The sequence below is a fragment of the Erpetoichthys calabaricus genome, chromosome 3 (genome assembly GCF_900747795.2).
Source record: "Erpetoichthys calabaricus chromosome 3, fErpCal1.3, whole genome shotgun sequence".
Taxonomy (NCBI): domain Eukaryota; kingdom Metazoa; phylum Chordata; class Cladistia; order Polypteriformes; family Polypteridae; genus Erpetoichthys; species Erpetoichthys calabaricus.
The window spans coordinates 50,498,511-50,511,944 of record NC_041396.2 but is presented as its reverse complement, the minus strand read 5'-3'; the positions used below and the strand labels follow the sequence as shown (position 1 = coordinate 50,511,944).

Here is a 13,434-nt window from a genome sequence, read left to right as displayed (position 1 = left end):
TGCGGATTGCAATAACATATTTGCGAGATAAAAGTTTAATGAGAAGACACGAGGTATAAACGAACCACACGCCGTAGCGCAACGTTAGGGGCAACAGTTTCAACCATTCTATGATCTGCTTCTCGCAACTGAAAGACGGCACATGGCGGATGTTAGCCCACTTGCTGACCGCAACGTTAGGGGCTTCAACTCTGGCGCTGACGATATTCGATTCTCGAGAGGGGATGCAGTGAGTGTGTATGCCTGATGAGCCCAGAATTAAGGAGAAACACGTGTCGCATACTCTTTGGTTTTAAATAGTTTACTTTCAAATAATGCATTCTATGATCAGCTTCTGGGAACAGAAAGAGGGCACGTGGCGGATGTAACGCGACTTCCTGACCAACCACAAGCGTTACCTGGCAGGTAACCACCCATACAGTCAGATTGTGATTCAGAAAACGAATGCCATGAATTTAATTACCACGATCTACATGCTGTCAAATAAATGAAACGCACGCCGTAGCGGGACAGCTGTGAAAAGCGAGGTTCACAAAAAAACAGATCCTTAACAAATTGTTATTGGTATATTTTCGATCCGTTTAAAAAGGTTTTATTTTCTTCTTAAAAAATTAAAAGCAGTACTTCGCCGCAACGAAGCGCGAGAATTTGGCTATATATATCTGCTTCTCACAATTAAAAGAGGGCACGTGGCGGATTTTGGACGACTTCATGACCAAACATAAGTGTTACCTGCCAGGTAGGGTTACCACTTTTAATACAAAAAAATAAGGGACGCATACTGCAGCGGGTGCCACATCCCAGTGCCAACACTTTGCAGACTCTACTTAAAAGACCCGCCCTCCTCACTGGACAGTTAAAAAGACCAATCAAACTAACGATGACATCAAGTATTACCCAATCAAAAGTAGGAAAGGAGGCATCTTCATAAAATGCGTGTGGGATGATTTGCATGAGATGCTGCTTTAAAAAAAATGATAAAAAAATATGGGACAAATCCCGTCCCATATTGATTCAAAACGGGACGTGCAATTTCATTCTCAAATACGGGACGATTCCATATTTTAAAGGACGGGTGGCAACCCTACAGTGCCAGGTAACCACCAATACAATCAGATTGTGATTCAGACTAGGAATGCAATGAATGTAATTACCCCGATCTACATACAAGGCGAAAGTCTTGCAACATTCAAAGATGATGGGTTGGGATAAGTACACCATAGAACATAAAAGAGCTTATGAAGCCTTGAACCGAAAAAAGCAAGATCTCGGAGATCGTAAAAAAAAAAAAAGGAGGTAATGTCGTTTTACTCGCTGTACATTTTAGTCAAACATTACCAGTTATTCCACGAGGGAGACCAGCAGATGAACTCAACGCGAGTTTAAAATCCATGCTTCTCCCATGCTCGGTTATATGTCGCGTGTTCTCGGGTAGGTGCACCAAAAAATGTATACATTTAAGCATGTAATGGGCAAACAAAAAATGAGGTATACCCGAAGGCACTGCAGTAGTACTCAATGTAACTTTACTTCTTAAATGTTAATGTTTTACTGTTTAATAATTTATACGCTTCTTATATATTGTTCAAATTATTTTATCAAAATACCAGTGACAGCGCAATGCACGATAACATGGAGTGAATACACCATACGCATCTGCCCACGGCCGCCCTGGTGTGCGCAGATAGGAGTTGATTCTAAAATAAAATAAACATAAAAACAGTAATACAATCATCACCCATAAAGCGGATAGCAGACGTGACGTATTATATGTGTACCAGATTTCAAGTCAATAGGTGAAACGGTTTTCAAGCTACAGGTGATTTAAAATCCTGGACAGACCAACGAAAAGCCACGGTAGCAAATTATAGAAGAAGATTTTACTGTTTAATTATTTTATATTTATATGAAATGTGCTTCTTATATATTACTTCATATTCTCATATGATAATGATGTTAATGTTGTTTATATTGATTTCTATGTTATTGTAAGTGCATCTATGTGTGTATATGTATGTATGTATGTATGTATGTGTATATATATATATATATATATATATATATATATATGTATATGTATATATATGTATATGTATATATTATATATCTGTATATGTGTGTGTATATATATATATATATATATGTGTGTATATATATATATATATATATATATATATATATATATATATATATATATATATATATATATATATATATATATATATATATGACAGCAACACTCATAACAATGACAACACAATTACATTGACAATCATGTTATGTTATTTTAAAAATGTTTCCTTTACTTTTTCATAACCTCTTTAACACACTACTTCTCCGCTGCGAAGCGCGGGTATTTTGCTAGTATATATATATATATATATATATATATATATATATATATAATATACACATACAGTATAAATATATATAAAATCCTAAGCCTAACAGTGCAAAGATTTTGTGCAACAATTTAATGTCACGTTTCTTGTCACTCTTTCAATTGGGCTTATTTTATAACCCTACATATATATGTTTGGTATCATTCTTTTCAGAATTTATCGAACTTTAATGTGATGTTGTTAGATTTTCAGATTCTTATTCTGTTTATAAATTCTAAACTAAAAAATATCAAGGACTCGCGTACTGCAAGACAAGAATTGTGCCAAGAGATTTAACCACACCTGGGGCTAGAAATAAAAGACAAAGAATAGGACAGGTGCTGTACAGGCTTTTAAATGTTCGAAGTGCCGTGCGAGATGCAGAGCACGCGGCACGGCACCAGCTGCAAGGCAGCATCTGATCGAGCAAAGAGGAGGTAAAAAAAAAAAAAACTATTTCCCATTGTATCACTGTATAAGAAGGGGTTTCGGAGGAGCGACCGCATCTCCTTGGGGTGCGTTCAGCCCCCCTCTTCACAACGCAGGAGGCAGAGACGCGAAGTGGCTGGTGCGTAGCGTAGGCTGGGGAGGTTAGCGAGCGAAGTGAGCAGGGGGGAACCCATTAGTTTCTTATTATTTCATTAAACATCAGATAGTAATCAGTTAAGTCCTATTTACGACTGTGTGTTCTCACTATGTAATATCTTCTTAAATGAAATACAGTATATGTAAACAAAAAGTGAAGAATAGAACAATGTTGATCTCCTCTTCTACACAGAAATTTGTTAGATCTGATAAATGTCTGATGTGGCAGCCAAAGCATTAAATACTGAGTTCAATTAACAGCAGGAACTTGCTTCTAAATAAAATTGTTGTTAGAAAAAACTTTAGCCATCTGGTTAGCAGCTTAGCTTAGTACATTTTATTTTTGCTCAGTGACATGTGAAAAACCTTTTTAAAAATTAATATCAAATGCCATATTTATAAGCACATTTTAACTAAAATAAAATCATACTGAGTAATTAGTATATAAAAGTTAGTTTTTTAAGATTGTGAAGCTTAACATGATACCAAAAAAGTACATAATTTTAAAGTTTTGCTTCATTTGGATTACAGTGTGTTACCCAATATACATTATCTGCCCTCCCACTATTTTACCTGGAAGGGTGGCCCCAGGTAAGAGTTATGAAGAAGTTGTGACATACAGTATGGCAGGTTGAAACGGAACTAAACGAGACATTTATTTATTTACTAGGGGTGCCAAGCCCTCTTGCGCCTTTGGCACCCAAACCCTAGTTGCAACCAGAATTTTAGTAAAATCTGTAAATGTACAAAAGAAAAATTATTTATTGGAGACAAAATCACAAAATGCTATAAACATGTACTATAAAAGAAAAATTATTATTAAACAGAGTAAAAATCATGAAATGAGAATAAAATATTTACTCTCTTACCGATTGAAGTATTCCCATTAAACTGAGGTCTACTATGCTCGATTAGCATTTATAAGAGACTAAATAAATGATCCATTCGTTTTAACTGACATTCTTTTAGATAAACTTTAAAAAAAAAAAAAAAAAAAAAAAAAAAAAAAAAAACATTTAAATAACAGGAAAAATCACGTTGGTATGCAGTGGGTCTTCATAACTCGACCTTCAGCTAACTAAATCACCTAATTACAAACATTGGTGTTATGAATATATATATATTTTTATTAGTTTGTTCCTGTAAAGGAAAGTTTACTCGATCAAAAATAAAAACCACGATTTTCTTGATATTAAAAACCACGACTTCCTTGATATTTTGGTTTGTAATTTAAAAACAGAATAAGAATCTGAAAATCTTAACATCATCACATTAAAGTTTGATAAATTCTGAAAAGAATGATACCAAACATATATATGTAGGTTTTAAAATAAGCCCGATTTAAAGCATGACAAAAAAGTCACATAAAATTGTTGCACAAAATAGTTGCACTTTTAGGCTTAGGATTTTATATATACACAGGTCCATAAATATTTGGACAGAGACAACTTTTTTCTAATTTTGGTTCTGTACATTACCACAATGAATTTTAAATGAAACAACTCAGATGCAGTTGAAGTGCAAACTTTCAGCTTTAATTCAGTGGGGTGAACAAAATGATTGCATAAAAATGTGAGGCAACTAAAGCATTTTTTTAACACAATCCCTTCATTTCAGGGGTCAAAAGTAATTGGACAATTGACTCAAAGGCTATTTCATGGGCAGGTGTGGGCAAGTCTGTCGTTATGTCATTATCAATTAAGCAGATAAAAGGCCTGGAGTTGATTTGAGGTGTGGTGCTTGCATGTGGAAGGTTTTGCTGTGAACAGACAACATGCGGTCAAAGGAGCTCTCCATGCAGGTGAAAGAAGCCATCCTTAAGCTGCGAAAACAGAGAAAACCCATTCGAGAAATTGCTACAATATTACAAGTGGCAAAATCTACAGTTTGGTACATCCTGAGAAAGAAAGCAAGCACTGGTGAACTCAGCAACGCAAAAAGACATGGACGTCCACGGAAGACAATAGTGGTGGATGATCACAGAATCATTTCCATGGTGAAGAGAAACCCCTTCACAACAGCCAACCAAGTGAACAACACTCTCCAGGGGGTAGGCATATCGATATCCAAGTCTACCATAAAGAGAAGACTGCATGAAAGTAAATACAAAGGGTGCAATGCAAGGTGTAAGCCACTCATAAGCCTCAAGAATAGAAAGGCTAGATTGGACTTTGCTAAAGAACATCTAAAAAAGCCAGCACAGTTCTGGAAAAACATTCTTTGGACAGATGAAACCAAGATCAACCTCTACCAGAATGATGGCAAGAAAAAAGTATGGAGAAGGCGTGGAACAGCTCATTATCCAAAGCATACCACATCATCTGTAAAACACGGTGGAGGCAGTGTGATGGCTTGGGCATGCATGGCTGCCAGTGGCACTGGGACACTAGTGTTTATTGATGATGTGACACAGGACAGAAGCAGCTGAATGAATTCTGAAGTGTTCAGAGACATACTGTCTGCTCAAATCCAGCTAAATGCAGTCAAATTGATTGGGCGGCGTTTCATGATACAGATGGACAATGACCCAAAACATACAGCCAAGGCAACCCAGGAGTTTATTAAAGCAAAGAAGTGGAAAATTCTTGAATGGCCAAGTTAGTCACCTGATCTTAACCCAATTGAGCATGTGTTTCACTTGTTGAAGACTAAACTTCAGACAGAAAGGCCCACAAACAAACAGAAACTGAAAGTCGCTGCAGTAAAGGCCTAGCAGAACATTAAAAAGGAGGAAACCCAGCATCTGGTGATGTCCATGAGTTCAAGACTTCAGGCTGTCATTGCCAGCAAAGGGTTTTCAACCAAGTATTAGAAATGAAAATTTTATTTCCAGTTATTTAATTTGTCCAATACTTTTGAGCCCCTGAAATGAAGGGATTGTGTTAAAAAAATACTTTAGTTGCTTTACATTTTTATGCAATCGTTTTGTTCACCCCACTGAATTAAAGCTAAAAGTCTGCAGTTCAACTGCATTTGAGTTGTTTCATTTAAAATTCATTGTGGTAATGTACAGAACCAAAATTAGAAAAAAGTTCTCTGTCCAAATATTTATGGACCTAACTCTGTGTGTGTGTGTATATGTATGTGTGTGTATATATATATATATATATATATATATATATATATATATATATATAAAATAGTAGATTTTAGAGAAATATAAATAGAAGCAGATTTAATTTTTTCTTTATTTCTTCTTACTGTGTTAATTTAAAATCCAAACTGTGGACATAGTGTTTTTTCCCTCCTTAGTAAGACTTCATTAAATATCTTATTATTCTTCTGTTTAAATTTATTAGAACCCTGTATTCTGCCATCTGTATAGAAATTGCTTCTCGGGGATTCATAGTTGCTGCGGTGGAACACAGGTAAGCATCGTAGCAGTCCCTTCGCCTTATTTTAAAACATCATCATAATGTAGTTTCTGCAGTTTCATTCTAATACTGTGTATACTTTTGTTTTATTAGACTTTCAAAATCTTGAAATACTATAAACTACAGCCTTGAATTTGGAAAGTGAAAATTTTTCATCTTTTAAGTTCAGTGTGATATGGATATTTTTACTTATTTGCAAACTTAGACAGGATTTTGCTGTGGCAGTTGTTTTTTGTCCTAAATTTGTGGTTTATTAACAGCATATCACATCTAATATCACATTTAGCAGCTCACACTTTAATTATATGTATGTAACATGTTATTTTTATTTTAGTGGTTCACCAGCTGGTCACAAGTTCTCATGATGAATAGATTTTAGATTTTTAACACCTGATTTGTGAAGTAGCTTTAATGTTGTGGTATAAGCAATGTAAGCTAAGTGCATGGTTACAGTGCACTCCTAGGATTGATTGTAACAGTTTTTTTGCAAGGCACATGTTGTTTAGCTACAGTTTCTCATCCCAGTGGAATATATGCATTTTGTTTAAGGAAATATCATCCCTCTTTTTTCAACTTGCCATCATCTCATTCTTTATTTCCCGTTAGTAATAATTTAAATCAGCTTCCATTTACTTTCCGTTGTTTTGTGAGAGCATGTGAAGTGAACCATGCCCTGTGTTTGCATAGCAGTTTCTGTTTGTTTAATAACGTGAGTGTGATACTTGACTGCTAAGTCTTTTAAACCTGTTGCACTACATTACACAAATGTTACACAGAGATGTCCACTATCAGTATTTGTCAACAGTATGAAAGTAAAAGCCCTGTGTGATCCTGGGTTGCTTAGCCAGATTTTGGCTTTTCATTGGCATTTTCAGCTAAGGTTCTTAAGTTGTCTTACTGTCTGTTAGCCTTCCTGCACAGATGACATTACAGGTTATATATTGTAAAACCACCCTTCTTGTGGAATTGTGGTGTGGGTCTTTACTTGTAGCCATTTAACATACTGCTATTATTAATTCATGCTTATTTCAGAATAGACTACAGAAGGTAGCGAACGTTTTTATATTAGATCTTTAAGTTGAGCATAAAGCTTGCCTATAAAGTCCATATTCATTTCATAAGGAGAGGGAAACTAAGCCCAGCATGTGCAGCAGTACCCCAGTTTCTCATGTTGCCTTGAAAAACAGAACAGGTATTATAGAGTAAAGGACAGCCAGGAGCCTGGCTCCCGGGGAAGCCCTCAACCTGGAAGGACAGGAGGAGACGGCTTACACAGGGCTTTATCTCCCCCAGGATCTTAGATGGCAGCCATCCCAGGCTGGGATCCTCGCATGGGTGCCCACAAGGCATGCCAGGTATTGTATTTGGGAGTCCCTAATCCACAGGGCTCCAACCTCTCCTGGAAGTGCTTCGAAGATTCAGCTTCCTATCACCATAAGTACTTCTGGGAATTGGATAAAAGGAGCAGTCTGCCACAACTCAATGAGCCAAATCCTGGAGGAAGGAGGACTACACTTGCATGGAGGAGTGGAGGCAGTAGCAAAGAGAGAGAGAGAAGCATTGCTGTGTGCTTGTTGTGTTTATTGTACTTGTGGCTGTGATGGGAAACATTTATCTGAAGAGTTTCCCACAATAAACCTCACCTGTTCCTTTTATATTTGTGTCTGAGCATTTGTGTCAGGTGCTTGGGGAGTTAGAGTGCCCCTGGTGTCCACTCTGTCTGTCTGTCTCTCTCTCTGTCATATCTAAATCAGGCCACTGTATTGTATGATAACTCCTTCCATTAGTTTGATGCTTTGTGATCAGAATTTTTGCAGGTTAGCATTTTTAAAAATATAGATTATGCTGTATAATGCCAACAATACATAGTATCAACTGGAGATGGAGCCTGACCCATTAGTAACAGACGAAAGACAGGAACTAGCCCTATAAGGGATGACAGTACAATGCAGAGCAAACTTGGCTACACTGTAACAATCACTTACACTTGGACAATTCAGGTTTTGCAGTTAAACTAACAGTATGTTTTTGAACTGTGGTAGGAAACTTGAGTGACCTAAGGAATCCCATGCAAGCACAGGGATAAAACACATAACTTCGTATAGAAAGCACCTCTGCAGTAATTGGAGTCTAAGCACAGCTTTTTCCACCACCATACTATACGTATATAGTATAAAAATAGTTTATTTTTTCAAAGTAAATGAGACACCCAACAAGTTTAAGTTTTAATAGACGAAGATTGTTTATGAAAGGAAACCCCCCCACTTTTAAGCATTTTGTTTTTCTTTTTTATTAACCTTTTTTTAATTTTAATCGGTTTTTTTAATTCAGGTGAGTAAACAGCAGGTTAGTTAGACATAAAGCAATATATTGTATGTTATTTGAATCAGATTGGACATGCCCACACCTATGTAGAGAGCAAGAATTCAGGATATGACACAAAGATATTGAGGCTTCCTAAAAATTAACAGAGGTTCAGCATACTTAAGTAAGGACAACATTAATAAATGTGTGCTAGATTCTTAAGAAATTTTAGACTGATCCTTGTTAAGTAAATTTGAGCTTTTTCTTAGTTTTAAGTAAAATAGGGCATTGTTTTTTCACTTTGCAGTGAAAGGTGAGTTGAGCAAGTGGAGTAAGATAAGACAGTGCAGTGGAGGTCACTTCAATATAGAACTTTTGCGTGTTTCATGCTAGCCTATGTGCTTGTTAACACATTGACCAAAATTGGAGTGCAGCAAGTAAACCAATTTCTGTCAGCTTATTCTGAAAGGACGACAACAGAGAGTATTTTGCTAGTGTGTTATGCTGTTGGATTTAGTCATACAGCCAAGTGTTTTATCGTGGAAGGGTTTTGGTAGTGATCCTGTCCTAACTTTGTTATGCAGACCCACAGATATATCCTTCACTCCAACTTTTGTGATCTTATCCTTTGTGGAAGAAATTGTTACTTTATCTATTAACAATCAATACAAAGAATCAGACAGGAGTAAGCTAGGCCATTGTGTCTTTTATTTTGCATCATGAAGAGGGATACACTGCATTACAGCAGCCTGTGATGGAATGGTCACAAAGTAAAGACAGAGAGCTCTATTTACTGATAATTCAGCACTGTTATGTAAATTTAGTTAATGCTTACTTTGATGGTTCACTAGCTTGCATTCACTCTGATTGGTTCACTAGCTTGCAGCCTCTTTTGAAACCATCACACACAACTTTCTTGTTCCTTGTTGTTCACTAAACCTTTATCTGGTTTTCCCAATATGCTTGAACACGTTCCTATAGCAGTAGAGTGTTGTACCGTGTTAGCCATAGATTGATACAGGAGAAAGTAGGGTGAAATGACACCTTTTATTGGCTAACTAAATAGATTACAAATGCAAGCTTTCGAGGCAGCTAAGGCCCCTTCATCAGGCAAACCTGCCTCGAAAGCTTGCATTTGTAATCTATTTAGTTAGCCAATAAAAGGTGTCATTTCACCCTACTTTCTCCTGAACAAGGTTCTGACATTTATTAACCCTTTATTCATCTTCTAGGATAGATGATATATTTTTAATATGAAAAGCTAACAAAAACACAGTATATTACTCATAATCATGTGACCCCTAACTCTAATATTTCTTCCATACTTTGTACTCGCCTGGCCTTGAAGGAGACACAGCCCACAGCTGCAGTGCAATTGCACCTGGGACTACAGACTCATTCTGCACTCAGAACTGACTGCTACTGTGCTTCATTTTCCCCATTAGAGGACATCTTCTGTATTCATTTATACGCCGTGCAACAAGACAGAGCAAATAATAGATGCAAGCAATGGGAGCAGGTATTATTCAGTTATTATAGTATTTAAAATTCTTAAATATTCTTAATGTGCAGAAAAAAGTGAAAACAGATATAAAGATAGGATGTAGCAAATCACCATACAACCTGGAATATTTCAGGGGCTGTCATAGACAATTCTGGCCAGTACACCTAATGCGTATGGCATTTAGTCTGTTAAAGTTACATCACTATGTCGACCTGGTGACTGTGTTTTTCCTGGTTTTTCCCTCTCTTCAATTCGGTTCCATTCAATATTTTCACTTTAAGCTTATCACTTTTTAAAGCTTGTCCGGGCCAACTGAAACACCCCTAGCCCTTCTCTGCACAATGTCATTTTGACAGACCATATCAGTACATGTTCATGAGGCGTGAATGCACAAAAATAACCAATGATTTGAGAGCTTCACTTTTACAAATGTGGTAAGTCCAGAAACTAACCAGTTTACCTGTTAAGGTTCTGACCTTTTCATCTTGTAAGTCTGCTCTTTTTACAGTTATCACTTTTATTTTTCCTAGTTTACCCTTCAGTCTACAGCCTCTACTAATACTTCATCTTTATGTGGTTAGTTAAAAACCATTAAGAGATCAAAAATTCAAGTAAAAATAAAAAATGCACTTACATTTTTACAGTTTTTAATGTCATAAAATATTGTCTTCAATCCTTTTAACAATTTAAAGAATATAAGATATCACATTCCTGTACACCATGTCACATTGCATGCGATTTTTCAATCAAAGACTTCATCTACAAGATCTGGGGCAGTCACAGCTTGCCCCTGTGATGTCAAGTCAGGTAGTTTGATATACTTAGTGACTCACCCCAACAAAATCAAACAGCTTTTATTTTGTCAAGTACAGGCAGTCCCCGGGTTACGTACGAGATAGGGACTGTAGGTTTGTACTTAAGTTGAATTTGTATGTAAGTCGGAACAGGTACATAAATTTAATAAATGCTATTGTTGACCAACTGTAACCAAGTGCTGTGCCAATGAATGATGGAGTTTTACCTCTCTCTGACCTTTTTATTATTTCTACTTTATTTTAAATGGTGATGGTTTTTCTCTTCTTTACTGTATCACCAGCACTTGCATCAGATTTGTGTTTCAAAGACATTGTTGAAGGGTGAAGACAAAACATTAAGATGAGCTCTTCTGCACAACACTGTACACGTTATCACAGCAGGAAGGCACCAGTCGTCAACACGTCTGATATACTGACAAGAGACAACTTCCTGCTATGTACGTAACAGTACAAACAGGCTTGCTATTGAGAATGAATGGGGGCATCGACGGGTGGTTCATCACCAGCCCACCTCACAGTCACCTCCACTACAGTAAGCTGCCTGCAGCGTCCACCCACCGAGAACGAACATGGTGCGGCCAAAGGTGGGTAGTGAATCTCCCCCATTCAATAGGTAGCCATCCGATGCACACTACAATGCTACCCCCCACCGCCCCATTCACCTTCAATGGCCTCCGTTCAGCCACAACTGGGTCACCGCTTGCAGTATTACCAGCTGCCCTGTTCAGTGAAACTGCTTGCCGCCGGGAGCCACCCGAGGGACACTACACTGCGCGAGCAGCGAAATCGCTCCAGCCTCCATCCAGCCACCGCTTGCAGCATTACCAGCCGCCCACCGAGAACGAACGGGGCAGCCGTGTGTAGTGGGCGGGCAGTAAAACCGCTTGCCGCCCAAGGGACACCACACTGCGCGGGCAGCGAAATCGCCCCCCCTCCAGCCTCCATCCAGCCACCGCTTGCAGTGTCCCCAGGCCGAAGATGACGGAGCAGCAGTTACTGAGGCACATGCATCGCAGCTGCGGCCCGCTCGTAAGTCGTAGGTCGGATGTCCTTGGGGACTACCTGTAATAGAAACAGGCTTTGTGTGTTGTGAGGGTTGACAACCAATCCGCACTCATCAAGGAAGTACAATGTATATAATGCAGCAATGAGAAATAAGGAACACGGGTGTTTTAGAACTTGTAAGCAAAAAAAGAGGCTTGTCTGTCTGATGTCTCATGTTTTACATGCCACAATACAATGGGGAGAAAAAGGCAGAGATTATGGCTGAACTTGCCATACCTGGAAAGTTTTTGCATAGGCAACGGCTCAATCAGGCAGGATGATACTGGCTGTCAGGAAAAGGGGTCACATCATGATACTTTGGAAATGTGAAACTGTGCAGGAAAGCTGTCACACAGTTGAGTAATTTGACCCTTGCGATTTCTAGTCATATAATCTAATATCCTCTGGCAACAAGATCGGCAACTGCAATGGTCAATTTTGATATCCCCTCTGACTATAAGTCGTGTAATGTGTATGTAAGTAAGTGGGATTTTGGTAGACATGTTGGAATGTATTTGTCAAATGTTATAAGATGAATACCTCCATTCAGATTGTATGTGTTCTGTCAGATCATTGAGTTGCCAAAGTCTGTGCAAGCAAAGAGAATTTTATGAAAAGTTCTAATGGAATGTTGCACTTTAATGTTTTTTAATTGGTACATCAATAAGCTGTCAAATAGTAACGCGTTCCATTTCATCTTTTTTATAAATACACATCTCAGTGTCATTAATCAGCTGATAATTTGTTTCAGAAATTGAATGGTTTTCTTATTTTAAAAAGTTTATTTTGTACTTTATTTTACAAAAACAACACAAAGTATTATTTGTTTCAGATCACCATATCACTCAGCACAGAACTCTGTTTAGGAATACTGCTTGGAAATGGGAATTGTGCTGACAGAAAATGTGCTGTTGTAAAAGGAACAAGGTAAACATTTCTGGGTCAATGAGCATTTAAAAAGAATATCCCTTTTAAAGCACTGTCCAAAAGCAGTACTGTTATTTATTTCAGAGTAAGGGTTCAGGGGGTCTACTGACAATAGCAAAAACCAGGTCATCACATTTTATTAGTATGGCCTGCATGTACTATAGTTAGCATAAAGGCATTGTATACTGCCTAAAGAACACAAACACTAGCTGATGAATTAGTTGTGTCATGGTAGACGTAACCATTCACTGAACCAAATATGCACATGTAGAGGATGTAAAAACAGTCCTGTAAAGTGTTCAATTGAAACATTTTAAATTTAATTTTCAACATTTCATACTGAGCATGATTTTTACCTATTTCATTTTTTAACACATTTAGCTAAAGAAAACTTACTTCTTATAACATTCTATTGAAAAAATATTTATTTCTGAAAGCAAACATATTGAAGAGTGTTATTCTTAAATTGTTAAACTTTTTGCCAGTGTAGTATTTCACAG

The 13,434-nt window shown here is 37.3% G+C and overlaps 1 protein-coding gene across 2 annotated transcripts in view; it reads left to right on the top strand.

The window, feature by feature from the left end:
• The window catches only part of pla2g7 (phospholipase A2, group VII (platelet-activating factor acetylhydrolase, plasma)), a 52,249-nt gene that overhangs the window by 17,207 nt on the left and 21,608 nt on the right, over window positions 1–13,434 (top strand). For both annotated transcript variants that reach the window (XM_028796800.2, XM_051924534.1), the window contains exon 5: window positions 6,266–6,334. In XM_028796800.2, the coding sequence (XP_028652633.1) occupies window positions 6,266–6,334 (69 nt within the window). The remainder of the gene's footprint in view (window positions 1–6,265; window positions 6,335–13,434) is intronic.